At 38.1% G+C, this 27,271-nt stretch overlaps 2 protein-coding genes across 6 annotated transcripts; one reads left to right on the forward strand and one right to left on the reverse strand.

Annotated features, from left to right (window-relative positions):
- Positions 1–7,082: 7,082 nt before the first annotated feature.
- On the reverse strand, positions 7,083–22,535 carry zgc:153867 (uncharacterized protein LOC337226 homolog). Of its 5 annotated transcripts, none has more exons than XM_022676913.2 (7): positions 22,329–22,535; positions 14,943–14,970; positions 11,888–12,031; positions 10,842–11,015; positions 10,402–10,479; positions 10,116–10,158; positions 7,602–7,643 (listed from the first exon to the last, which is right to left on the reverse strand). In XM_022676913.2, the coding sequence occupies exons 1-6, from the start codon at positions 22,512–22,514 to the stop codon at positions 10,130–10,132; spliced, it is 639 nt and encodes a 212-aa protein (XP_022532634.1). In that variant the 5' UTR covers positions 22,515–22,535; the 3' UTR covers positions 7,602–7,643; positions 10,116–10,129. The 5 variants fall into 5 exon arrangements, with proteins under 5 accessions (XP_022532635.1, XP_022532636.1, XP_007246827.1 ...); XM_049462763.1 differs by lacking the exon at positions 14,943–14,970 and adding an exon at positions 16,307–16,334 and having other exon boundaries at positions 22,329–22,529; XM_022676914.2 differs by lacking the exon at positions 10,116–10,158 and having other exon boundaries at positions 7,083–7,643; positions 22,329–22,529.
- Positions 22,536–25,433: 2,898 nt separating this feature from the next.
- On the forward strand, positions 25,434–26,572 carry LOC125806741 (mucin-3A-like; the record flags this gene model as incomplete). The annotated part of the gene is made up of 1 exon (XM_049486357.1): positions 25,434–26,572. A coding segment is annotated over one exon (846 nt), but the record flags the coding sequence as incomplete, so codon positions are not given.
- Between the last annotated feature and the right edge of the window lie 699 nt (positions 26,573–27,271).

Raw genomic sequence — 27,271 nt, forward strand, 5'->3', positions numbered from 1 at the left:
TATGATTTTTTGCACTCATTATTTTATTTACATACAAATATGTACTATAAAAACTTGCTGTTTAAGAAGAACAAGTGAGATTAATTGCAGTTAATCACAGAATATTGTCGTGATTAATCAGAATAAATAATTTTATCGATTGACACCACTAGTAAGTATATGATTCTCCAGCATTAAACAGGAATTCTACTTCCAGTAAAACCTGAAAGGATTTCTCTATCTGAGCCGTTGTGATCTGATGAAACAGTTTTGTCACTGTAGATGAAACCAAACAGCAAATAAACAACAAAAACAACTGACTGCATAAACCTAAAAGCAGCAGACAGCACCAGGACCTTGGCCTCTACCTGTGTCCGAGCTAAAAAGCGGGGAGAAATCTTTAATTAAAAGCAAGAGGTAATGACATTCCGGACCTGGAGGCTTCAGTGAATCCAGCTGCCTGTGGGAGCGTGTGGGGGATCACAGTGTGTCTGCAGCCAGCCTCCTCGCTCTCTCCTGCCAGATTCCAGTTGAAAGTTAATTGGACGGGGAGAGGTCTGAGACGGGCTGCGTTGAGGCCCATTAGCGATTCCCCTGTCGAATGCAGAGCCACGAGGATCACAGACTCACAAATAGGCGGATTAAAATAATCAATACACTTCACTTACCTCCAGCGTATTCACACAAGTGCACGGCGCCAAAGCCGCACGTAGGAACACACACACATCCAGCAAAATGAATTCAGTAATTAGTAGAGAACCTATTCACCATTGGTATGATACCTGGCCCCTCGCCTTCACACACACACACACACACATAGGCTCACACACAAATAGCTGTGGTATCTAATGAGGGGGCATAGTTCTGACTGGTTGTGAGGAGATGAGGAAAAGGTCAGCGAGCTGTTGATGGGCTGCTCCCGCCACACAATGCATCATAGGATCTTAAAGCCGATATTTCAGCCATTGTGCACACACACACACACACACACACACACAGTTACACACCCCCAAACAAAGTCAGCTTTGAAAATGCTACCTTAGCAAGCATGTCTGTGTTTCGCGGGATTGAAAGCAGAGGAAGCGTAAATATTCTGGGGAAAACATACCCTGCCTGCGTTGTTGTGTAAGAAGATTAAATAAGAGAAGAGTTATGTGATTTTTTTCCTCCTTTCTTTAAGGTTCTACTTCATGTGAACACAACTTTTTAAGCTATAAGGCCCAGCCAAGACAGCTCCAGTGGTTTTAGGCCTAATCTCTATCTGACGCATTGATTACAATTGATTAGCACTGATTAGCACTGTAGTAATCAGCACCTGCCCTCTGGCCTCTTTTATCATGCATTTCCATACAAATATCTTTTCCATTCTTAAACCATGTCCAAGGTAATGTATTAAATTTACTGTCTGTGGTTATTATCTTTATGATACAGATAGTAGATGACAAAGATTAGGTTGAAAAACAATGGCATATTCCTTTAAACACACAAATTGTCTGCACTGGCACTGGTTTCTAATGTATATATATTTTTTTTTAAACAGACATTTTAGAGACTATATCATGTAAAACATTAATCTAAGCATAATTAGTTTTGTAATTAATTTATTTGTATTTAAACATAATAATACACAATAGTACATTATACACTGCCTGGTCAAAAAAAAAGTAATCATATTTACCATTTTGTTCTATAACTTCACTTATTTAATTCTTATGTAGAATTATTTGAATAAATTCAATGAATTATTTTAATGACAGTGATTGTATGAGTAGTTTATTCATTCGTCTGTAACTGAGAAATGCAGTAAAATATTTTTATTAAATGAGTCCATAAAACAGGTCCAGGTTCAAAATGTTATAATATAATCAGTTGTATTACCATAGGACAAAAACACTGAAAAAACAGATCTCTCTATCTGTATTTACAGCTTAACAGTCATTGCAAACCAGTCATCATTAAAGACGACATAAACCTGCTTAACTGCAATTACATCATGACACCACTACTGAAATGGGGAACTAATGATGTAATTAAAGATGATGCTGCTTGAAATTAATGCAGGTTAAAGATGTGTTATACAAAGAAAAAGCCATATGTACATTCAATCCAGAAACACATGGATGGTGTTGATGTATGGCTTCTTTTTTTCATGGTAGAGTATTAACTTATAGTATATCACAGACAGTGATCTCTGGGGAAATAAAGTGTTCCTAAACAAAATTAGCAGGGGACAAAAACTTATTTGGAGCACAATACAGCCACAAAAAAAATATGAGAAAAAAAGAGGTTTTTTATTTGACCAAATTGAAAACCTCTGGAATATAATCAAGAGGAAAATGGATGATCACAAGCCATCAAACCAAACTGAACTGCTTGAATTTTGCACCAGGACAGGAGTGGCATAAAGTTATCCAAAAGCAGTGTGTAAGACTGGTGGAGGAGAACATGACAAGATGCATAAAAACTGTGATTAAAAAACAGGGTTGTTCCACCAAATATTGATTTCTGAACTCTTAAAACGTTATGAGTGTGAACTGGTTTTCTTTGCATTATTGTATTTGCATTTCTCATTTTCTGCAAATAAATGCTGTACATGACATGTAGTTTATAGAATAAAAATACAATGTTCATGTTACTTAGACATATACCTATAAATAGCAAAATCAGAGAAACTGAACGGGTCTCTTATTTTTTTCCAGAGCTGTATGTGTGGTTTTGCTTCATTCACTCAGGTATATATGTGTACATTGTAGCACCTAAAATAGACTTATCCCTTAAAAAAAAATATATATATATATATATATAATGATTTTACCTGTCTGACCTTCATGGAGAAGGTCACTGCAAACCGACCATTTGTTACTGCAGCTCCTGGACTGAAAGCTGAGGACACAGCATAATCACAGACGTTGCCATTCACAGGTTACTGAGGAAATCTATCACTTTATCCATCAATTTCCAGGTTAAAGGAAAAGCGGTGAAAATCATGACAGGTGGAACTGACGACTGCACATCATGTATGAGTCACAGCACTGAGGTGTAACACTGACTACTGAGCACCTATTGTGAATCATACTCATCTCTAGTATAAAGTAAGTGGTGGAAAGGTGAGTGATGAAACAAACCTGAAAAAAAAAAAATGAATTGCTTTAAATGGTCCAAATATTTGTGGACACCCATTTTAACAAATGCTTTGAACTACTATAAAATGCATCCATTTCTAGGCGCCGAGTGGTCCAGCAGTCTAGGTTCGAACCCCCGCTCATGCAGCTTTGCCATCACGCTGCCGGCGCTCAGAGGGAGCAAAATTGGCCCTGCTCCCTCCGGGTGGGTAGATAGCGTTCTCTCCCCACTTCACTACTAGGGTGATGTCCACAGCACAGAGCATCTGTGAGCTTATGTATCAGAACCGAGTCACTGTGCTTTCCTCCAAGCGCGCTGTGATGCTACTCGGTAATGCTGCATCAGCAGCAGCTCAAAAAGAGGCAGTGGCTGGCTTCACATGTATCGGAGAAAGCATGTGTTAGTCTTCACCCTCCTGGTGTGTTAGGGTATTACTAGTGATAGGGCTGTGTAAACTGGGGAGAAAATGGGAAAAAATTAGAAATAAAATTATAAAAGAAAAAAAAGTGCATTCTGACACAGATGTGGAAATGCACAAACACAGCTTGTCTAGTATGGACACCATGTCTTATGTCAGACATGGACTAAAATTGGGTAAAGCCCCACAGCAGTAAAACTGTGTTCTATGGAATAATGGTGCTCTGTCCAATACTTCTGGAGAAGATGGAGTGATGATCATAACTCTCTAGCTGCTGATGGGGCAACAAAAGGCTGGAAAATGAGCAATTTTCCAGCCTTTAGCTGCTGTTTGCAGCTAATTTACATGACTTGGTATAAAAACATTATAGAGAGTTTCTCAGAAGGAAAGGTGGACAGCAGTTAAACAACCTGTGAAAAATGTGTCTAAAATTGTGGAGCAATTCTGGAAAAATGTTGGATATCCCACCATCTACAGTGTATAATCTCAAACGATTTAAAACAAAATCTGTGCATTAGGGACATGGCCAATGATGCTGGTGCTGGTGAACTTCGGGCCCTCAGGCACCACTGCATTTTGTCGATGAATGCAATCAAACCCTCAAAGCAATTCTCCTAAATTTTTGATGCACAGTTGAGACATTTCATCCAACAAAAGCAGAATAAACTCATATACCCAGCAAGTGTCTGAATACTTTTGTCCATTAATTCTATTTGAATTCCACATCCCCCAAACAATCATTAGTAATGTGTTAGTTGGTGGGCCAATAGGCCTCCAGGGCCAGGGTTGAAGACCACAGCTCTAAACTTTAATAAGCTTATAGGTTAAAACTACAACTGTAAATTTGTTTTAAAATGAATATTATTATACAGTTTATGTGAATACAGGAAATGCAGAAGACTACAGTGTCACCACAACTGATATACTACTTTTCTTTGCATTTTTGATGTTTGGCCTCAAGCTGTGAGATCTGAGGTCCCCTAGAGGCCCTTGGTTTCTGCCCCCACTGTCCCAGTCATTAATCACGTCCTGTCAATAACTGAACATTAACAATGCATAGAGAATTCATTCATTACTGTAGCGTGGCACGGGACATGCCCTCCTGCCCAATATGTAATATATGCAACTATTAACTGCAGCCAAAGGTTGGACTGGCATGTAAATACAAAATTTAAATATTTTTACTTTTCTTTTGTACATTTTTTTTTTTGTAGCATTACCCAAATACTGATTTGACCTCATATTTATAAGGACATTTCAGTAGACAGCAATGAAGATCAGCCAAACAAGGAATGATTATTCTATATCTATGCATGCATGGAGACTTAATGTAATTAATAAAACACAGGTCACTTTCAACACTATCAAAATGAGCTTATAAAAAATGCACACCAATAAATAATGCTCGAAAATGAAACTAATAAATGTTACTTTGGCGCCACCTACTGGTTACAAAGGTTCCATGCAGTTAAACACAGAGCTGAATCATAATATTCTACAGTATATCCAAAATATACAAATATTATTACTTATAACTTGACAACTTATATGCGTCATATTAATAACTTTCAGTCATAAACAAATAAAAACCTATTTTTATTTTTTTCTCTGTTCCATAAGCTTTCTGGTCTTACTTTTATAGCACTATAAGTCAGTATATAATTTCCCACATGAATCAAAACACATTTCTACTCATTTTAGGCAACTAGCATTACAATACCACACAACCAAATACAAAAATAATAATAAAAAAAAAAACTATAAAAAAGAAACATCCAGTGAGTGTCAGTTCTAACTTGTTAGCAACTGAGGTTAATAGAGAATGTCCAGACTTGGTGACAGAAATGTTAAAACTATCACTTATATACTTATACAGTAACTGTTCTGTACAGTTGTGAGAGGTAAGAAAGCAAAAACATCTCAAACTGATTTTATAAACATAACTTTTATGGATAACCATTTATTATGAATGAAAATGTAAGTTTATTTAGGATGCAAAATTATATCAGAATTATATCAGCATATAGTTGATTTTTTTTAGAATCATCAGCGTTAGAATGATGCCTAGATTTTGTTGATATTTCAAACTGATACTTGCTGATTACTTAATTTAATAACCTTGGTAATTAGGTTACAATTGCACCTGTGAAGAAGACATATTAGGCAGTAAGTGAACAGTCAGTTATTGAGTTATTGAAGATGAAGTGTTGAAGCTGGAAAATTGGATAAGCTCGTCTTGTGGAATGTGTTTCTGGTGTGCAGTGTTCAGTACCTACCAAATGTGGTCACAAGGTCATGGGCATCCAAGGCTTAATGATGTGATCCATGTAGGTCTCAAATTACAACTTACAGCATCTAAAGGTTCCACTGCCTATGTCATGATGTCAGATACCAGAGGACACCTTCAGACGTCTATATTATGCACTTTATTAAGACAATATACAGGTCTGGAAAAAAATAAGAGTTCACTTTAAAATGATGAGTTTCTTTGATTTTACCAAATTGAAAACCGCTGGAATATAATGAAGAGGAAGATGGATTACCACAAGCCGTCAAATCAAGCTGAACTGCTTGAATGTTTGCACCAGAAGTGACAATTTTATCCAAAAGCAGTGTGTAAGACTGGTGGAGGAGAACATGCCAAGATGCATGAAAACTGTGATTAAAAGCAGGGTTATTCCACCAAATATTGATTTCTGAACTCTTAAAACTTTATGAATATGAAGTCTGAAAAATCTTTTTTTTTGTCTTTTTTGTCACTTCTCATTTTCTGCAAATAAATGCTCTAAATGACAATATACCAAATATTTTTATCTGCAATTTGGGAGAAATGTTGTCCGCAGTTCATAGAATAAAACCATGTTCATTTTACTCAAACATATATCTATAAATTGCAATATCAGAAAAACTGATTCAGAAACTGAAGTGGTCTCTTATTGTTTCCCAGAGTTGTATAACTTCAATCAGAGTATAATAAATAAAATTATGTTAAAATAGTTGGTCGAAAATTGATTGATTGAAAATGTTCCATGTAGATATTTAAATGTTATTTTACAATACGTTTTGTATAGGATACTACATAATTGGGTACTACATAAAAGATAAGTGGGTGCTGAGTGAAGCCTCTACATGAAGTTAAAGAAGCTCAAGTGTGAACACATGGAGCAAATTTCAGCACACTTTACTATTGTTACCACCACATCTAACCATCAACAATAAAGTACATTCAGTATTCTTATCACGGTTTGGATTATATGTGAAAACCAAAACATGACAGTCTTATGAGATGGTACAGTGACTTTTATAATAATTTATTGGCAGTCTTGACAAGAGGGGAAAAAGTCCACCTTATAAGTCCACTTGGTTCCTGTTTCTTCATCCAGCTTTGAGGACGTTTTTCCTTGCCACTCACCTTTGGCTTATCCTCTGATTTAGGCATAGTTGATCTGTTGTGTCACTATACAGTGTTCTGAAATAACAGTGCTTTAATGAACAATAATTGTGGTTTTTTTCATTTCACATAACCTGCATAAAAAGTAAGCAAGCCCAGCAGGTACAAATCTTTTTAAAATGTTTTTTTATTTTAAGGTCCAAACATACAGGGAGAAATAATAAAAATGCTGAATAATGATGGGTTGGATATTAAGGTTTTTACAATAAACCTGTGCTTTATTGTTACGAGTCTGCTAAAGTGATTCTGCTTAGTTGCAACTGTCCTGCTAAAGCACTGTCCACGACTGGAGCCTGAAGTTTCACTGGATATATTGCATCATGACAGTGTTGCAACGTAGCAAAGTGCTGCATCAAGAGGTTTTATTGCAGATAGTGCCAGCACACAAGAACCCTCCTTCCTGCAGCTATGGGGTTTTAATGTCACTGGACAGTGTGGAGACTAGTGAGGAGGTCATGTGGGATCTTAACTGGGGAAGATAAAGGCACTTCTGAAAATAAAAACCAAATGAGTGCAAATGTAGGGAGGCGGAACGGAATGGATAAGCAAAATAGTAGAGGAATGAATGAACAAAAGGAATGGAGAAGAATGTGTAACAGGACACACACAAATAAATGAGACAGACAATGCGTTTTCTTTATCTTCAACCGTTCATGACCATCCGCACGAGTTCTGTAATAAAAAAAGGAAAAAAGAGAAATGTAAGCACACAAACACTTAAAACAGACCAGGGGTGAGAAGCACCTACAGCATGTCACAATGAACCATTCACACTGCAGCCTAATTTAATTATCACTATCTCTGAGGACCTCTTGTGTACAGAAGCATATTTCTCCTTTTGAGAACCACCTGGTGTGGTATGGCCGCGCCTTAGCTTATAATTAGTTAATTGACCTGCGCTGCATTTTCTGAACACGACTACCGCAGTGCTGCTCGGCTCGTGTGACTTGCTGCAGATGAGGTCTGCCCCCCAGTAATCTTCACTTACACCAAGGGAAGCCAACAGCAAGAGTGAGTTCATCTCCTACTCAGCCAGAGCTCAGGGGTTTGACCAGGTCTAGGATTCAAGAGCAAGTTAGAAAAAGCTCCTCCAGGGTTTCCTCTACTACAGGCCAAGAGTGGAGACAGACTGGAAAACAGTACAGAGCTCACAGCCCAGCTATCAACCAGAGTTCTTCAGGAAACAGAGAAAAAGAGCAGCAAAAAACACTCAAGAAAACTCACTGCCACTGGTTGGTTAGTAGAAGAGGCGACTGCACTGCTTTGAAAGTGTTTGGGATGCAGAATGAATGTATGAATGCATGGTAATAAGTCAGAATACTTCTGTGGTCTTTAATATAATTTATTTCATTAATTACATTTGAGGCAAGTGGTTAATTACCATAGTCATAATAGCAGTTGCCCCAAACACTTACAATAAATGCCAGCAGGCTGCTGCATGTTGCTACTTGGTACTGATTGTCCATATGGCTAACCAGTTTAGGTCAATGACTGTAGAAAGCATGAACAGTGCAAAATCTCTTAACATTTAAGCCACACTTTCCATTCTTTTTGCACTTCTGCTGACTGTTTGCAGTTTAATGCGTAGCTCCACATATGCCTTATGTAGGTCTTAATGACAAAATATTCAATTTTGTTATTCCAGCTCCACTGTATAATTCAAGAATTAGCAGATAGTTTTCCATATGCTGATAATGGCATATTTACATTATTCTGTTGAAATTAGTGTTAAATTCTAAAACTAAAATTCTTAAATTATTCTGCTATTTTGCAAAAAGAGATGCACTTCCAAATTAAGTGATTAATAGGCTTGGCTGTAAGAGACTGTCTGCAGGAGTATCCTGTTTATTACACAAAGTAGCTGTCTTTGGTAGCATTTATATTGTAGACAAAGCCTAAATATTATATTACTTTATTTTCTTCTTTTTAATTGTAACCAGTGCATCCTTAGTTCATGTTTTCATTTCAATAGCTACATAGTTAATATAGAACATAGTAGGTTTTGATCATATAAATCTGTAAACAGGGCAAAAAAAAAAGCTGAGCCCTTGCAAATTAACTTTCCTTTTTACTGCTGAAAAATTACCCTTAAACTATTTGATTAGGGTAAGGACTTTCCGTTTCCAAAATATTAACTTTATTCCTTTTAAACTATTTCGTATTAGAACAACTTAGGGTTGTGCTTAGGGTCATTGTCTTGGTGCATGATCCACCCTTTCTTAAAACGGGTGACCTGACTTTTTTTCCTTCAAACATTAGCTGGAATAATTCAGAATTTATTGTCTGATCAATGATGGCAAACCAGGCTAAAACATGATACTAACATAGTTTTTGTGCTGGAATGGGTATCAAATAAAAAAACCTGCTTTGCTTCTGGTACTTTACGACGCACTAAAAATTCAGTCATGGTGGTCTGAACCACATGGTCTGGGAGAAGGGGGCAGGCCTACCTAATAAGTTAGTGAGTATGTCTCTGCCTCTGACTGCAAAATTGACGATAAGGCAGACAAAAGAATGGAAGGAAATGGAAGTACAGCATGTTTTCTACAGTCATTGTTTTAGGTTAATGTATTTTCTTAAGTCTCTAAATACAAATAGACACCAAATATAGAAGCACACTACAGGAATCAGTCAGGAGGAATCCCCTGCTCTAGTTACATCAAATCGTTAAATTAAATTACCACTTTCATAGCAATGCAACCACCCCTGTGCACCTAAACCAGCCGTGCCAATGTGGCCAATGCATTGCTGGGCATACAGAGCATGCTGCAGCCAGGGGCCAGAGAGAGCTGCTGCAGCAGAAAACTTGAGAATCCAACAAGTCAGGAAATAAAAAACCTCCACACTAACACCAGCTCCGATCAGACTCTTCAGATACAGGCATGCCATGCCTCACAGGGATCCATACCAAAATAAGTATTCAATATCCATCTCAAATGGAGAGATTAATCAATAATTCAATGCAAATGGAGCTGTTCTGGCGTGATCACAATATTCAATTTCATTTCCAAATGACTGTACTCGTGCCGAAACAACAGGAGGGGGATACCGCGCAGGCATGCGTGCCCATATAAAGAAATATGAGGAAGAGTCTGTATCGAAGCTTCATATTGTATACGTGATGACGGCAGGAGGGACACGTACTCCCAAGACGGCTCTCAGCCAGACATGATGTGACGTACGAAGGCTGTGGAAGACCAGCTCATTAGTTATTCGGCATCAGTTCAAGTTACTGTATAAGCATTCTTCTCCAAGTATGATGCATCATTAATGTAGTTTACATACATTAAACCTTGTAGGCACGCATCACAGACCATAACAGAACAGGACACGTAAACATGCATCTCCTTTTGTGGTCTGACCACTGTCTCGAGGTTAAACAAAGCACGAGTAAATTACACACTTGATCGAGTTGCACGCATCTGCTTACCTTCATAATTGATGCATCCATTAGCATCTTCGTGTCCAGCCAGAAGCGTTTCTACCTCATCCTCAGTCATCTTCTCCCCTAAAGGACAATAAAACATCGCACATCACATCTCAGGTCAAACTTCTTATACTTCATTTATTAGATCACTTACATTTTTCATAAATATAAACATTTCCAATCCCTAACACAATCTAACAGGGCTGTTCCTCAATGCTGTCAGCATTTTTTTTTATTCTCAAATATTTTTTTGAAACTGCAGCAAAAGGCCATTCTGCTTGCAACATGCAAATAAAAACACACAGTTATCTTGAGAAAAGAAACTGTTAAAGTTTGCATAACTGCATTCAGAACTACAGCTATTTGTGGTGCATCGTTCTGACAGTGCCCTGGATATGCGGAAGAGGGTTATAAATACTTTCCCTTGAGAAAAGTTGGCTTACCCAGTGTGGTGAGAACATGGCGCAGCTCTGCACCCATGACTGTTCCGTTGCCCTCCTTGTCAAAGACCCGCAGACCCTCCACGAAGTCCTCAAAGGAGCCCTGATCTTTATTTTTAGCAATAGCCTGGAGCATGGGCAGGAACTGCTCGAAGTCCAGCATTTTGTGGTTCATCTCTACATGTAGATGCAAAAAATAATGAATCAGATTACCAGATCTGAATGTAGTGCACATAGGCCTGTGGACGATCTATTGTCCAAGGAATTATTGCGATGCACGATATTTTTGTAATTTTAAGACTACTGACATAATGATAAAAAAAAATAGCATAACATTTTTTTTACATTTTTAAAAGACAACGAAATATTCGTTAATCATATATTCTAATTAGTTTGTACTGTAAATTAGTAAAATGATATACTTATTTCTTCACCTTAACTTTGTCACATTGTGTGTATGGAGTCAAAGTTATTAAAGCATGACTGGCTAAAATACTGTTCACTGTTACATATGTGAACAAACATACAAATAAACACAATAGACAATATCACGATTATCAAAAATTATTGAGTTCATGTTCATTTATTGTACGATAAATCGATATTGCAATTATTGTGACAGGCCTAAGTGAACATGTATGTGAAAGAATATGGGCCTTAAAGATCTGTCTGTACTCTACGTTCATTTAATCTGTATTTGCACATATTATTCAAAGGTGATCAGATATAGATGGAATGGAGCAGTACCACTGGAAATCATGAGAGCAGTATAGTCAATAGCTCAAGCAAAACATGAGCACTGCCATATGGACATGACAAGCATGACAGGCTTTTATACTGCTGATTCTCATCTCTTTTTTGTAGTAAGAACAGTGTCACAATCTCCTCAACTGTCCCTACATGTGATGTTGTAAGAAACATAGTGAATGTACTGCTTACCCTATATAACAAAAGGACAAAGGTGTTTGCAGACAGAGACTGTTACGTCATTCATCGTTGGGAGTACGAATTAGCCTTTAGACTTATCTAGTGGTCAGTTTAGTACCTACCCTCAGCCTTTGGGTTTCCTAGAACCTTAAGCACTTCAGCGTTGACTGGGTTCTGGCCGAGGGCTCGCATTACGTCCCCGCACTGACTGTAGCTGATTTTGCCATCTCCCGTCCGGTCAAAAAGGAGGAAGGCCTCTTTGAATTCTGCAGAGAAAGAATGTGACTCAATAAGCAATAAAGACAACATGTGAAAAAGTGTCTGTTTAAAAGGTATGATGGGAAAAATAAGACATAAAAGAATGAGTGAGGACATGGGTCTAATGACATGCAAAAGCAACAGTAAAGAGAAAGAAGATTACAACATATACAAGAAAAGCAGAATTAAGTGAAGTCTGAACAAAAACTACACAACACGTCTATACACACGCATTCTATTAATGCAGGTGAAGAGGAGGTGAGTTAAGAGGAATTCCAAACTACAGACAACTACAGAAAGATGCACCACTAAACTGGGGTGTAACTCAAGGGGGACACGGAAACACTGCACCACCAATCAATATTAATGTCATCTCAAGATGTATTGTGCACACTCTATTCAGATCAGCTGAGGGAGATCAAGTGACCCCTGAAACATTACGCAACCTTAAAGTGTAAACAAGCATATTCAGTTTCATGTAGCAGGTCATGAACTATGAGGACATACAGTTTAGAATATACAGCTTTGTAATGCCATGACTAAAACATTAATGGCCTGAACATTCGAGTAATTCCATTTACTGTTTAAATATGCGGCTGCATGACTTCAGATGAATAATTATGCGGATGCCGGGCCACGTGAATGGCTGTGAATTCTCACAGGAACATCACTGATATTAGTCACCCTCACAGCTTTCTCAACTGTAATTTCTGCAACTCGTCAGTGTGCTGTTGTTGCATAGCACTATAATAATTACAAAATGCACCAGTTAGATGAAACAGACATTACTACATACTTAACACGAAAAGAGTGAGTGAACTTATCAAACCTTAAAATACAATACAGACAAAACACATCGTTGCTGTCGTGCAAAAACTGTGCATCTCCAAAATTAAAACTGTCAATGTAAAGTTATTTTCTTCCAAATAATTTGGAATCATTCTTATTGGTCAATTCTAGGGGTGTGACGAGCTCTGAGTTAAGTGTGGACTTTTTTTAAGAGGGATCTGGCAACCCAGTAGCGATAGAGTATGATGCATTGTTAAATTACAAGAGATTTAGGAGAAAAAAAAACAACACAAACCATAGGCTTAATATGACTGGTTGTGGTTTGCACTTATTGTTTGCACTATATAAGACCTAAATAAGTTTTTTTTTTATTATTCTTATTTCTATTTCTTATAGAATCAATGTGTGAGAGAAACCAGTCTGTTAAGTTTGCATTATATGATTGTCAAATAAAACTATTTTTCTACTTTTCAATTTTATTTTTAAATCTCGTCTCATTCTCGTGAACCCAATATCGTGTCTCGTCTCGTCTCGTGATATTAGTGTTGTCACACCCCTAGTCAATTCATCATGATATTTGGGTACAATGTAAAAAAACCAACTGCCAGTCACATTAGATACATTTTTTAGACACAAATTAGTTGTTGTCAGACAATGATATTCACTTTTCAGACCTTTTAGACTAGGAGAGACACATATACCTAGATAGCCTTAGATCTTCTGTGTTTTTTTTTTTCAACTCTATGGCTATTACTAGAAAGCCAGAAACTTAAAAGAGTAAAACCCACACCAACAAACTAACATGATCGCCTGGGACAATATCTAGGGCTGCTGAAGTCCTAATTATTTTAGTTATAGTTAATAATAATCAACACAATTCCAAGATGGACTGCCAACTGCTTCCACTATGTTAAACATATCTTAAAGCATTTAAATATAAAATTAAAGTGCAATCAGCAATGCAAACAATCTTAATGAGGTTAAAATATAAAGACAGGACATTAATAATATTTGAAATGGTGAAACACATTGTGCCACAAATTATGCAGACTGAACTTAGAGAACAACTAAAAAAAAAGTCAAAACCACTAAACTAAGTATCTCTCTGGATATGTGATATCTGTGTTGTTTTTAAAGCTGTGTAAGGTCTGTTTGGTGTAATATTAGAAGGTGAAAACTGTCCAGTCAGAACAGAACAAGCCATGGCAAGACATTGTTTAGCATACTAAGCTCCCAGTGCTTAGGATCTATTAGTTCATTAGCTTAATGAAGCACATTGACTTCACCTGATACTGCATGTAGATATATGAAACTTATTATATTGAATTTGATCAATATAGCTCAGCACAGTTAATGAGCTCTAAAAGTTAACAGGGCTGGCCTTCCCTCCTCCCATAAACAGCTTGACTCTGTTGTGCTTCCTGCTCTCTGGAATGTGGCTGTTCCCTTCAGCCTGGAAATGAGCTCTTTAACCATATAAGGTGCTGGAGAGGCAAGCAGGCTGAGCAGTGTTGCACTGGTCATCTCTGATTAAACTAAAGAGGCAAAGGATGATACAACAGAACAGTATCAGTAACTTGTAGCAGCACAAGTACTAAATAAAAATCACCAACCCAGCAAAGAGCAGGGGGAAAATGTATAAGTTATTCTAGTGATAAAATAGTTTAATTGGAAGAAAGCAAAAGAAATACAAGAATCAGGTTAATTTAAGGAGCATTCTGTGTACAATTCATTTAAAAGGGAAACTGTACTTTGAACCACTTAATGAAAGTAGAGCACAAACTGAGCTGACGAGAGATTACAGCCTGCTTCCTGAGAGACACACCCTGGCATGCAGCTACGGCTGTAGGGCGCACCACGGCTGCTCCTCAAAGTACAACAAAGTACAACAAGAACAACGAGACCAGTTCCCTACCTCCTACACAAGAGAACATCTAAATTTGTGACAACACTCTCGCGTGCACACTTAATTAAGCAGCATATACTTGACTCAAACACCTCATGCAAACTAACACACAGCAGTTCACACACAAAAATAGTTAATCCGGACAAACGAACACACTGTAAAACATAACAGTCTCTACCAGCTCTGAGGAGGAGATGTGCTAAACTTCAAGAGCACGCACTCACCATGTATTTGATCCAAGTTAAACTCAATCTGGAGGACATAATAGGTGCAGAAAGGGGGAAATAATACATAATACACAACAGTGAGGAGAAAAAGAAGAAGATAAAAGGTTGTCTAGGACAGAATATAGCTCAGTGACACGACAAGAAGCAGGAGATGAAGTTGGGAATGAAGAGGAGCACTAGGTTCACGACACAGAATGAGAACAGAGGAAAACAGAGGTGGCAAATTCAGGTGCAGAAAGTCAAAATACACCACAGGAACTGTTCTTTCTGGACCTTGATTTGCCACCATAGAGAATAAGGGAATGTTATGGCAAGCTGTTTAAGCCTAAATCACTCCTAAATACTCTTATTTTAAAGATCAATTTACTAGTAGCTAATATTATAATCTCTACATATCTATAAAGATATTCTGTCTACGCATGTTTATCAAGACCTTATATCATTCACATAATTTTGACTGTGTCTCACTATTGATTTATATGGATTCAATTGAATTAAACATGATCTATTATATATAGAATCACATTTTTACTTGTAAACCTCCTTTTAGATATCTATAACTAATTGCTTTTACTAGTAGATATCATCAACATCATTTCAGATATCTCCACTGTAACTAGTCCAAAATCTAGTTTTATATATCAAGAATATTGGTACTAGTAAAATATATACTCTAAAATTATGTTCAAAACCCACATTACTACTATTCAAAATAGTCTGAATTAATGTTTTACTAAGGAGAATTACAATCACTGTAGATAAGAAATAACTTATATCTACATGACTACTTAGTTAGAATGTCTATAGATCTGTATCTAGCATTTACTTGTACATATTTTACAGCTGTTATCTAAAACTAGAATTTGTACTAGTTTAAAATAACTTTTTTACTCATAGAAAATAAAAATTTCGCCATTGTAGCTAACTGTAACTAGTCCAAACTCTAGTACCAGTGATTAATAATATTACTACTACTAGTCAAAACTCAAGAGATCCAAAACTGCACATTGTTAGTGATATATTGAAATATCATTTGTAATAGTCTGAATTAATTTACAGATATGTAGACCTGGACTGGATTTTAATTAATCAGTTTGTTAATACAGTTAAAGTTCATTGTAAATATAAGGAATTCTTTTTAACTACTACAAAAGTAATTACAGTTAGTGTAACTGGAGTTTTTACTAGTATTAATATATTTAGAGGTAATTCTGGTAGACATGGGTAAAGACAAATAGAAAGTTTATCTTACTTTAAACTAGTAAAAACTAGTTGAATAAGGACTTTTAGGCTAATTTTAGGCTAAAACTGCTTACCATAGATTCCAAACATGCATTTTCAATTTAGCTACACAAACTCACCAAGGATCTGGTCTTCTGAGAAGTCGGACTGTTTGAAAACAAAGCGTTATTGGTGACTGCAAATCGCATTTTTACACAAAATAAGACGCTACACTTGAGTATCTCCTCGTTTTAAAGGAAAAGTCAGCAACAAAGGCGTGAATTTGGGTAAATTTGGACAGAAAGTCAACTTTGACCGGCTGGCTAACTGGCTAACACCTAACAGTTAGGCTTGACACTACAAACATTAATTTTAACGACTAATATATATCATTTAATATGTTAAATGTGTTAATATAAAAGTCTTTAAATGCAGATTTACAACTGGACACATTTTACAAAAGCTAACGCTAGCTATGCTTACAATTTAACGTTATATTTTAGTTAGGCTGAAGCAATAGTTAGCCAGCTAGCTAGCTTGTAAAGGAATGAGTACTTGTAAGCTAGAGTTGGGTAGTCCGGGGCCAGAACGTAAAAATCCGTCCCATGATTTCGTTGCAACTGCCTAGGCGACTCCGCTCCACCTGAGCTGAACTGCAGCGGTGTCTATGGGCGGTTGGAACAAAATCCTGGGACGGATTTTACGTTCTGGCCCCGGACTACCCACATCCACTTGTAGTTAGCTAGCTAACGCGGAATCCCCACAAAATAAGCATAAATGCTAGACTATTAACGTAACTACGCAATAAAAAGCCCAAGTTACCATGTCTGCAGGCGGGCGAGGAGGGAGTGTGGCGGCAGAAAGTACTACACGGTCTATTTGGCTTCCTGAAAAAAGAGGGAAGAGCCAAATCGCGTCGACTTGAAGTAGTTTGAAGCGGAAACACCGCCAGCGCTGATCTGTATACCTACAGTGGCCGCTAATATAATGGAATGGAACGAGGTTAGTGGATCCGTATGTTCTGTATATCTGAGATAGGAGGATCTCTGGCTACATCATGGTGTTTCCTGTACATTACCTAATTCAGACATGGCGTTTCAAGACTAGGGGTGTGTCATAGCATATCGTACGCAATAGCATCGTCTACATTTTTGAATTTCGTGAACGATATTATACCCTGCCATATCGTGCTATATCACCCACACCTAATTATCACATCAGAGTACTACTTTTTTCTGTTTTTAGCAAAAGAAAAAATCACACTGTTCTCATTTCCCGTTATACAGCTCTGGGGAAAAAATTGACCGCTTAAAAATGATGAATTTCTTTTATTTTACCAAATTGAAAAACCCTGGAATATAATCCAAAGAAAGATGGATGATCACAAGCCATCAAACCAAGCTGAACTGCTTGAATTTTTGTGCCAGGAGTGGTATAAAGTTATCCAAAAGCAGTGTGTAAGACTGGTGGAGGAGAACATGCCAATATGCATGAAAACTATTATTAAAAACCAGGGTTATTCCATCAAATATTGATTTGTGAACTCTTAAAACTTTATGAATCTGAATGTGTTTTCTTTGCATTATTTGAGGTCTAATCTCCATCTTATTTGTTATCTCAGCCATTTCTTATTTTCTGCAAATAAATGCTCTAAATGAAAATATTTTTATTTGGGAGAAATGTTGTATACAATATATTTTATAGAATAAAACAACATGTTCATTTTAATCAAACATAAATCTATAAATAGCAAAATCAGAGAAACTGATACAGAAACTGAAGTGGGCTCTTATTTTTTTTTTCCAGAGCTGTATATTTTACTAGAGAATTATTTTACTAGAGAACTTATATCTGTCAAGTATCATTCATTTTACCTAGGTCCTGGATATATGGAGATATGTAGAGTGCATTATTACTTTCATCATGACATTCTGGATCAATGACTTCTGTTACAAATGTAATAAACTTTTTAAATATCTCAATTAGCGGTGTGCCCTATCATATCGTATACAATAAAATAATAATTAAAAAATATATATTTTGTTGTATCATATAATCGTATCGTATTGTATTATATCTATTGTATAACTATTGTGGTTGAATAAAACATGCTTAAACATACATGAAATACAAATTGTAGGGGTTATGTAATGGCATTGCTTTCAATTTAATATATTTATTATTATAACACCCCTAGTGTTATAGCTGTAATAGTGACAGAAATAGTGTAATACCTGTGTTAAACATGTTAAGGTGGATTCTTGGTGGATACACTAAAAAATTTGGTTGTGACACCAAATAGACATGTGGATTCAAGAGTTATTTTGGTACCACTTTAAAATAAGACTACCTTTATAAAGGGTTTATGAATGGTTTATAAAGGTGATTATTAAAGGTTATTAATTGGGCTGCAAATACTTTAAAGCACATTATTAAGCAGTTAATAAATAACAAGTTAAAAAAAATGGCAAAGTAGTGATTCCACACTTATTTCTGCTGTAAAACCTCAGATATTTCTAGATGCTGATCGTACTTTGTGTTTTCCTTCGATCAGCATTAAACTTGTCATATTAATATATTTGAATTGTGTTTAACTCTTTACTATAAATTAAATAACTCAGTTGAATTAAATAACTATGCAAACAATGGATCACTTTTCCCTTTTTAATTGGTGTGTTGTAACTGCTTATCAATGGTTTTAAGGCATTTACAATGATCTAGTTTATAAACTATTTATAACCATTTATAAGGGTAGTCTTATTTTAAAGTGGTACCGTTATTTTTAACATCATGCATATAACATTACAAAGTACATGCTGAACATATATTTAAGCTTTATAGTAAAGAAAGAATCAGGTGCAGGATCAGGTGCAAGTCTAATCTAAGCCTGTGGTAGCTATAGTCAGCCTGCTATAGTGACTGTTTTTCTAATAAAATGCACTCATATACTGCAGTAATATGGCGTGGGAACGATACACTGTACGTATATAGGCCATGGGAAAAGGGGATTAATGAAGGCTACATTGACAGATGTCATGTGAGATAATGAATTTTGATCTGTGATATATGTGTGTGATGTTTTGCATGACAATGGCGGCAGATGCGTGCACACGTTAAAGGGCTTAGCTTGAGACCGAAACATTTCACACCATGCTTTACGATACACTCGCAAAGACATTATCAAATACAACCGTACTGTAGATGCTATAATTGAGACACATCATGCAATCAGTTGCACTAATATAGCATTAGCTATAAAGTACACTTAAAGGTGCTGCTCATATTGTGCCATGGTACATTCAGTATCTCTGTTAGACAGATTCCATCTCTGATCAGTGTCCTATTTCTAGATCTTGATATAGCACTACTAGTCTCTCCAGAAATGGGGGGCTGGGTTGACATAGATTTCCATTTGCCTCGGATCGAGGATGATTAAGATTGCAAGGAAGTGCTTTGATGTTTTATTCAGGCTGAAGGCGGCTGCTCTGGAATGGTTTTTGAAAAGAGGTCAAAGTGTATACTCTGTGGACAAAAGTGTCGGGACACCTGCTCATTCATTGTTTCTTCTAAAATCAAAGGTAATAAAAGAGAGTTTATCCTGCTTTTGTTGGAGTAACTGTCTGTACCATCCAGCGAAAGCTTTTTTGCTAGATTTTGAAGCATTGCTGTGAGGATCTGATTGCATTCAGTAACACAGAGACAGAATTAGATTAGATAGGTTTGATGAGGAACACCCCACCTTATCCCAAAAGTAATGAATGGAGCTGCATCATTCCAGAGACTATGCACTGACTGGTAAAAAAAAAGGTCACACTCTCTAATATTTGCTTGGACTGCCTTTAGCTTTGATTGCTGCATTTTGCATTCACTGTGGCATTGTTTCAATAAGCTTCTGCAATGTCACAAGATTTATTTCAATCCAGTGTTGCAATATTTTTTACTGTGATCTCAAATTGATGATAGCGGAGTCTGATAGCTGCACAAAGCAGCTCTTCTCCAACACATCCCAAAGATGCTCAATGAGGTAACGATCTGGACTGTGTGGTGAACTCTCTCAATCCATGTGTGAAAATGATGATCTCATGCTCCCTGAATCACTCTTTCACTATTCCAGCCCCATGAATCCTGACATTGTCATCTTGGAATATGGCCGTGCCATCAGGGAATAAAAAAATCCATTGATGGAATAACCTGGTCTATATTCAGTATATTCAGGTAGTCAGCTGACCTCATTCTTCACACGTATCCCATGCTTGGCATCAAGCATAGTGTCAATAGCTTTGTATCTATTGACCCAGATAGACTTATTCTATTGGCAATACTTCTCTACAGGGGCTAGCCAAACAGTGTATGTGCATTTCTACACCTGGGTGCAACCTAAAGTAGCTAAATTCTGAATTCTACGCAAAAAAGGGGTGTCCACAAACATTTGGACATATATTGTATTTAGTATATAGTGAGACCCCTAGTAATTAGTGAATTGCGCCACTTCATCTAAGCTTTGAATCACCTGCAAATGGGACAAACCTCACCCTGCCTAATGCCCAGCATAGACTGGAGGGGTATACAGTCCCCAGCACTGGATCCAGCATCTTTGGAGTGAGCTGAAGTATTGTGTTTGTGATCCACTGTATTATTGCTATTATGGTGGAATGCATTCAAATCCTCATAGCAGTGTTCCAACATCTAGTGTAAAGCCTTGCCAGAAGACGCTTTGCACTAGGCTGTTATTGCAACTGTTTAATAACACAGTCAAAGACTGTTTTCCCACAAAATTTACTTTCCATCCCAATTTAGCTGAGCCAATTAACCCATCCACTCATTAGGACTTCCTCTGTCACTTGCAATGCTCCCAACACTAGGAGGGTAAGGACAAGCACATGCCTCCTCAGATACATCTGAAGTCGGCTACCACATCTTTGGCTGCCTTCAAACAGAGCATATAAGTGTCACCAAATCTGATGTCTATTTTAGACTGTTTACACAGGCTTTTTAACATAATCTATATTCAACATATGTCCAAACTTGTGCGAATGTGCAAAGTCATCACATTAGCTATTGAAGAGTTCCAGTGTTTTAAAACCGTCACTCACTGCTTTCATCCATTTTCTCTTTTACTCATGGCCTTTTCTATTTCTCAATGGAATAGTCACATGAATTGCAGCGATCCAAGTGATCCAAATTGTGATCCAAATTGGAATCTGCCACACAGATTACACATTTGTATCACATATGACAGAAAAGTTCAAATTTGGCCTACTTTTACCCACTGGATGAACATATCTAACACTTTTGGAGTACAGTGCCAGATCACCAGCTCTGATACATCAGCCAGCAGACACCTGTTCCAGCCAAAATTACAATAGGAGTGATGAGGGGAGAGAGCACCATCTATCCTCTTACAGAGAGTGTGTTCAATTTTGCTCTCTCAAGCTCTGGCTGCTGCTGCTGATGAAGCCCTCTACTTCTTCATATTTTAGACATATACTATAGTGTACATAAGAACAAATTAGACTATTAGTAGCACGTTAGCACCTCACATACATTGCAATCTGCATGTTTTTGCTTACTTAAATTGGATTTGAATGCCATTTATTGAAGTGGCCCAAATCTGTGTCACGTATGACTAAACAATTTTATTTTGCTATTTTTACCTGCTATGTGAGCAAACCCTTTTTGAACTCAGAGGAAAGTGCCAGATCCCCAGATTTGATACATCAGCCAACAAATGATGGTACCAGCCAGTGTGGCCATTTGTGCTCTCTCAGGGTCTGGCTGAGGATAGCGAAGACGAATGGTAGGCAAATTCTGTCCTGGAGAGCTGGAGTCCTCCTGGATTTGGGCTTTTTTCGCTCAAGCAAAAATGATTCAATTGATAGGTTTAATTGGTATATTAGAGCATGGAAATCAGGAAACTGGATTCTGATCCCTGCTACCCACCCTTGGGGGAGATCCTTGACCTTGGATGAGCAGGTGTCCACACCGATGTCTTTTGGACATATATTTCAGCGTATATATAAACAAAAAAATAGACTATTTAAGTATCCTGGTGACTAATTTTCGTTACTACCTCTTCCAGGCTTCTAGGTGAATGGCTTGACTAAAATATCTAAAATGAGGCCATTCTCAACCTCAGTGCAAATCATGAAGATTCTCACTTACCTCCAGTGTGCTGGGGTCAAACGGGGAGTCGGAGGGGCGTAGTAGCCTGGGCTTGAGCTCAGGAGCAGGCTTTGGAGGTACAGTTGTTGTAGTAGGACAAGGGAACGGGGGTCCGAGTCTCGGTAGGGTTCCACCTGAAGGAGATTTCTTAATCGAGGGTTCTCTTTTTGGTGCCATGTTTTTCATGAGGAATCGTAGGTATGTGCTTGTATGTGCTGCTCTGTCTGTGTTCTTTCTCCTCTGGTTTTGTAAAGGAGGAGGGTGAGCAAGATGCTGAGAGAAAGAGAGAGAGAGAGAGAGAGAGAGAGAGAGTCTGTGTCAGATGCACTGTGTCCTCTGAGAGTACTAGATATGGTGAGAGAGAGTGTGAGGCAGAGAGACAGAGAGAATGAGTCAGAGAAAGAGAGAGAGAGAGAGAGAGAGAGAGAGAGAGAGGTAGAGTAAATGGAAAGGGATAAGAGAGATATAGGGAGAGAAGAAGATAGAGAGAGAGAGAGAGAGAGAGAGAGAGAGAGAGAGGGAGAGTGCCTGGCAGGTATAAGAAGACTACTTGAGCAGACAAGATCAGATGATGAGGAGGAGAGTAGAGTGTGTGTGTGAAAGGTGTAGGAGTGTGTGATGAGCATAGAGAGAAAGAGAGAGCGAGAGAGAGAGAGAGAGAGAGAGAGAGAGTGTGTGTGTGTAGGAGTGCTGTCACAGGGAGCCTGTTTCCTGACTCCCGGCTTGTTTTTATATATAGGTCAGAGTCGTGTCTGTGTGTAGGTGTGTGTACGCCAGAGAGTTACAGAGATTGAACAGTCTCTAGCTGGAGATATTAATAGGCTCTCTATTTTTATTCAATTGCATTTTTGGAATAATCAGCTCTACTCTCAAACCGTGTCTACTCTGCTTCCGTTTAGGGCTGATGTGCTTAACAAAAGCCAGTAACAAGGGTTTAGTACACCACACTGTGTCCAGAAGTATGCAGGTAATACTTATTAATGTCTAGCCATCTTCTGAGCGCTGCAATTCCTATTGATTTACCATCAACGGGCCATGGCCTAAAGCTTAGAGGTGCCCTTGAGCAAGACAGCTAACTCCCAAATGTTAGGTTCATCACACACTACAGTATATGTCTACAGTGATGGCTACATGTTGGGCTGGTGGTGGCTCAGGGGTTAGAGCAACAGAGTATTGATGACAGGATTGTGTGTTTGATAACTGGGCCTAAAAAGTGTAGGTTCTTTACACATACAATACATGTCCAAATACTTAAGAAGATAAAAGGAGTCAAACACCAAACGAGTCAAACACCAAACGAATCAATGGCAGGATAAGCTGTTTGTCATTGAAAGAGAAAATTTGGCATTTTTTTAATTGGCACAACCCACATTCTCAGCTCTGCTCATTCCACAAATGCATGTTCCTTACAAACCATTCATAACCATTAATTGGTCATAAATAATAAATCTGTGGATGGGGTCATAGGGAGTAAGCTGAATCAGAAAGGGAAAAGATCTGGGCCTGAGGCATCACTCATACAATATTCGATTGAGGCCACTAGATGCCAGCATTTCTTTCTGTGTTCGCTTGAGCTTGTCCCAGGACAGAGTACAGGACACACACACACACAAAGAGAGAGAAAACAAGGCTTCACAGCAGTGGAATGTATGATACATGGTGAACATTTCGTAATTTGGCTCAGATAATAATTAGTGATAGTGATAATTTAGTGATAATGTGGATTTGGAATGATTTAAGAGTCAAGTCAAGTCAAAAGGTTTTTATTGTCATTACATCTGAGTACAGATACACAGTTTAATGAAATTACATTTCCCTGAAACCATGGTGCAACATGAAACAACAATACAGTAGACAAACATAACGTAACGATGCAGCACATAAAAATGTATCAGAAAAAAAGTATTAAACTAATGGAAAATAATATGTAGTGAAGTAAAAGTGGAAGTGGGAGAATAAATAATATTCCAGTAGATACAGATACAGTATTTTAGTACTTAAGTACAGTAGTGGAGTAAAAATAAAACACCAGTAGATACAGATACAGTATTTTAGTACTTAAGTACAGTAGTGGAGTAAAAATAATAAACCAGTAGATACAGATGCAGCATTTTAGTACTTAAGTACAGTAGTGAAGTAAAAATAATACTCCAGTAGATACAGATACAGTATTTTAGTACTTAAGTACAGTAGTGGAGTAAAAATAATAAACCAGTAGATACAGATACAGTATTTTAGTACTTAAGTACAGTAGTGGAGTAAAAATAATAAACCAGTAGATACAGATACAGCATTTTAGTACTTAAGTACAGTAGTGAAGTAAAATAATACTCCAGTAGATACAGATACAGCATTTTAGTACCTAAGTACAGTATTGAGGTAGTTTTACATCATTACTATACATCTCTGTTAACTGGTCATAAAAATAAGTATATGTAATAGAAACTTAGAACTAAAAGAAAGGGCTGGGGTGTCATTCATACAATTCTCAACTGTGAACACTAGATGCCAGCATTTCCAGTCCCAGGACAGAGCACAGCGCGCGCGCACACAGACACAGAGAGAGAGAGAGAGAGAGAGAGAGAGAGAGAGAGAGAGAGACAGACAGACAGACAGACGAAAAACATAGCTTCACAACGGTTAGATGCATTTTATTTTACAAGGTGCATCACCATCACCACTAATTACATAAATAAATACAACTCCTTCATTACCAGCGCCACCACCAACAGTATAATAATAATAATAATAATAATAATAATAATAATAATAATAATAATAATAATAATGTAATTTAATTATAGAGAGTTGTTGTATTGATTAGGGTATTAGTGTGTGTGTGTGTGTGGGGGGGGGGGGGGGTAAACAGTGAGGGCTGTGTGTGTGTAGGGGGGGGAGGGTGTACTGTGGGGGTCTCAGTCCTGCACTAATCGAAGCCTCTCCGCCCCTCGGTGGATTTTAGGCTCAATCCATCGCGCGCTCAATGGGCCTTGAAATCGTCGTTTGTGTCTCGCGCTGCAGAACAAAGGCGCGAGTGGAACCCCAGCGCGAGGCCAACGGCTCTCTGGACGGTGGGCCGTTATAAAGCGGAGCCAGTGCAGGTAAAGTGGGACACCAGCTCCACCCAGACCAACTCCACTCAGACCAGCCCCAACCTCACCAGCTCCACCCAGACCAACTCCACCCAGTCCAGCTCCACCCAGACCACACCAGCTCCACCCAGACCACACCAACTCCACCCAGACAAGCTCCACCCAGACCAACTTCATCCTCACCAGCTCCACCCAGACCAACTCCATTCACACCAGCTCCACCAAGATCAGCTCCACCCAGACCAGCTCCACCCAGACCAGCTCCACCCAGACCAACTTCATCCTCACCAGCTCCACCCAGACCAACTCCATTCACACCAGCTCCACCAAGACCAGCTCCACCCACACCAGCTCCACCCAGACCAGCTCCACCCACACCAGCTCCACCCAGACCAGCTCCACCCTCACTAGCTCCACTCAGACCAGCTCCACCCTCAACCAGCTCCTACCTCACCAGCTCCACCCAGACCAGCTCCACCCACACCAGCTCCAGCTCCACCCACACCAGCTCCACCCAGACCAGCTCCACCCTCACCAGCTCCACTCAGACCAGCTCCACCCTCACCAGCTCCTACCTCACCAGCTCCACCCAGGCTACACCAGCTCCACCCACACCAGCTCCACCCAGACCAACTCCACTCAGACCAGCTCCACCCAGACCAACTCCACCCAGACCAACTTGACCTGGACCAACTCCACCCACACCAGCTCCACCTACACAAGCTACAGCCTCACCAGCTCCACCCAGACCAGCTTCACCCACACCGTCTCCATCCACATCAACTCCACCCAGACTAGCTCCAGATTCACCAGCTCTCTCATCATAAAGCACAAATTCAAAGGAGCAACTGGGAAATAGTGAGCAGAATCTGGTTAATAATGATGTATAAAATTTCATTAGATGTTTTAAAAGTACTTTTAAGCATCTTAGATAAAATTACACATTCTCATCAAAAACTTACAGACTGTCACTTTAAGTTAGATCACTTTGTACAAACTCAGCTAGGTGAGCTAGCTGACTTTGCAGTGCAGTTTACCATAATGATTGTGAAGTTTTACCCAGGTTGAGCCCAGGATTTATACATTTATACAGAGTGTGGAAGCTAAGCAATGTCGAGCCTCTTGTTATTCTATAAACTGCAGAATAAAGATTAATCATACTGGCAAACAAATTGTATTGTATTCAAACAAATCTTATATTTCGGTGTAAGTGAGTAAAAGACAGATTGTAGTTGCTAAATTGTAAAAATGATAAGAATGTAGATTGCCAATATTGTCATGCAAAAACCTTGTATCTCAATTTTTGGCGTCTTTCATTTTTGCATAAATGTCTGAAATGAATGGAGCACAATGAAAGTTTACATTGACTTTCACATAAAGATTTGTTTAGTAATAGTACACATTGTTACTTAGCAAATGTCTTGTCCCAAATGTATATTACGATATATAGCTTAATTTCGGTCAATACAATATAATTCCAATATCAATATGAACATTATAGCCACCGCTCTGTATCTGTATCACATTATTTAAATAAATTTCCAATACACAGTATTTATTGTGTTTCGACAAAGAGACAGAATTTAGATTTAGCAGTGTCAGATTTTGCTATTCTGCTAATGATGTACTCTTTTATGCATACAGAGGTATGTATACAGGGTTTTTATACTCTCTGTAATGAAATAGGTCTGTTGGGTCAGTAGTCTTTAAGCACTGATAATACCCTCAATATTCCTAAAGAAAGAATATTGACGATACAATAAGAACATTTATCGCGATAAGATAAAATATTGATATATTTCCCAGCTCTATGTCTGATTAAAACATTTAGCAACACTCCCAGTGATGATG

Source organism: Astyanax mexicanus, chromosome 13 (genome assembly GCF_023375975.1).
Source record: "Astyanax mexicanus isolate ESR-SI-001 chromosome 13, AstMex3_surface, whole genome shotgun sequence".
NCBI lineage: Eukaryota > Metazoa > Chordata > Actinopteri > Characiformes > Acestrorhamphidae > Astyanax > Astyanax mexicanus.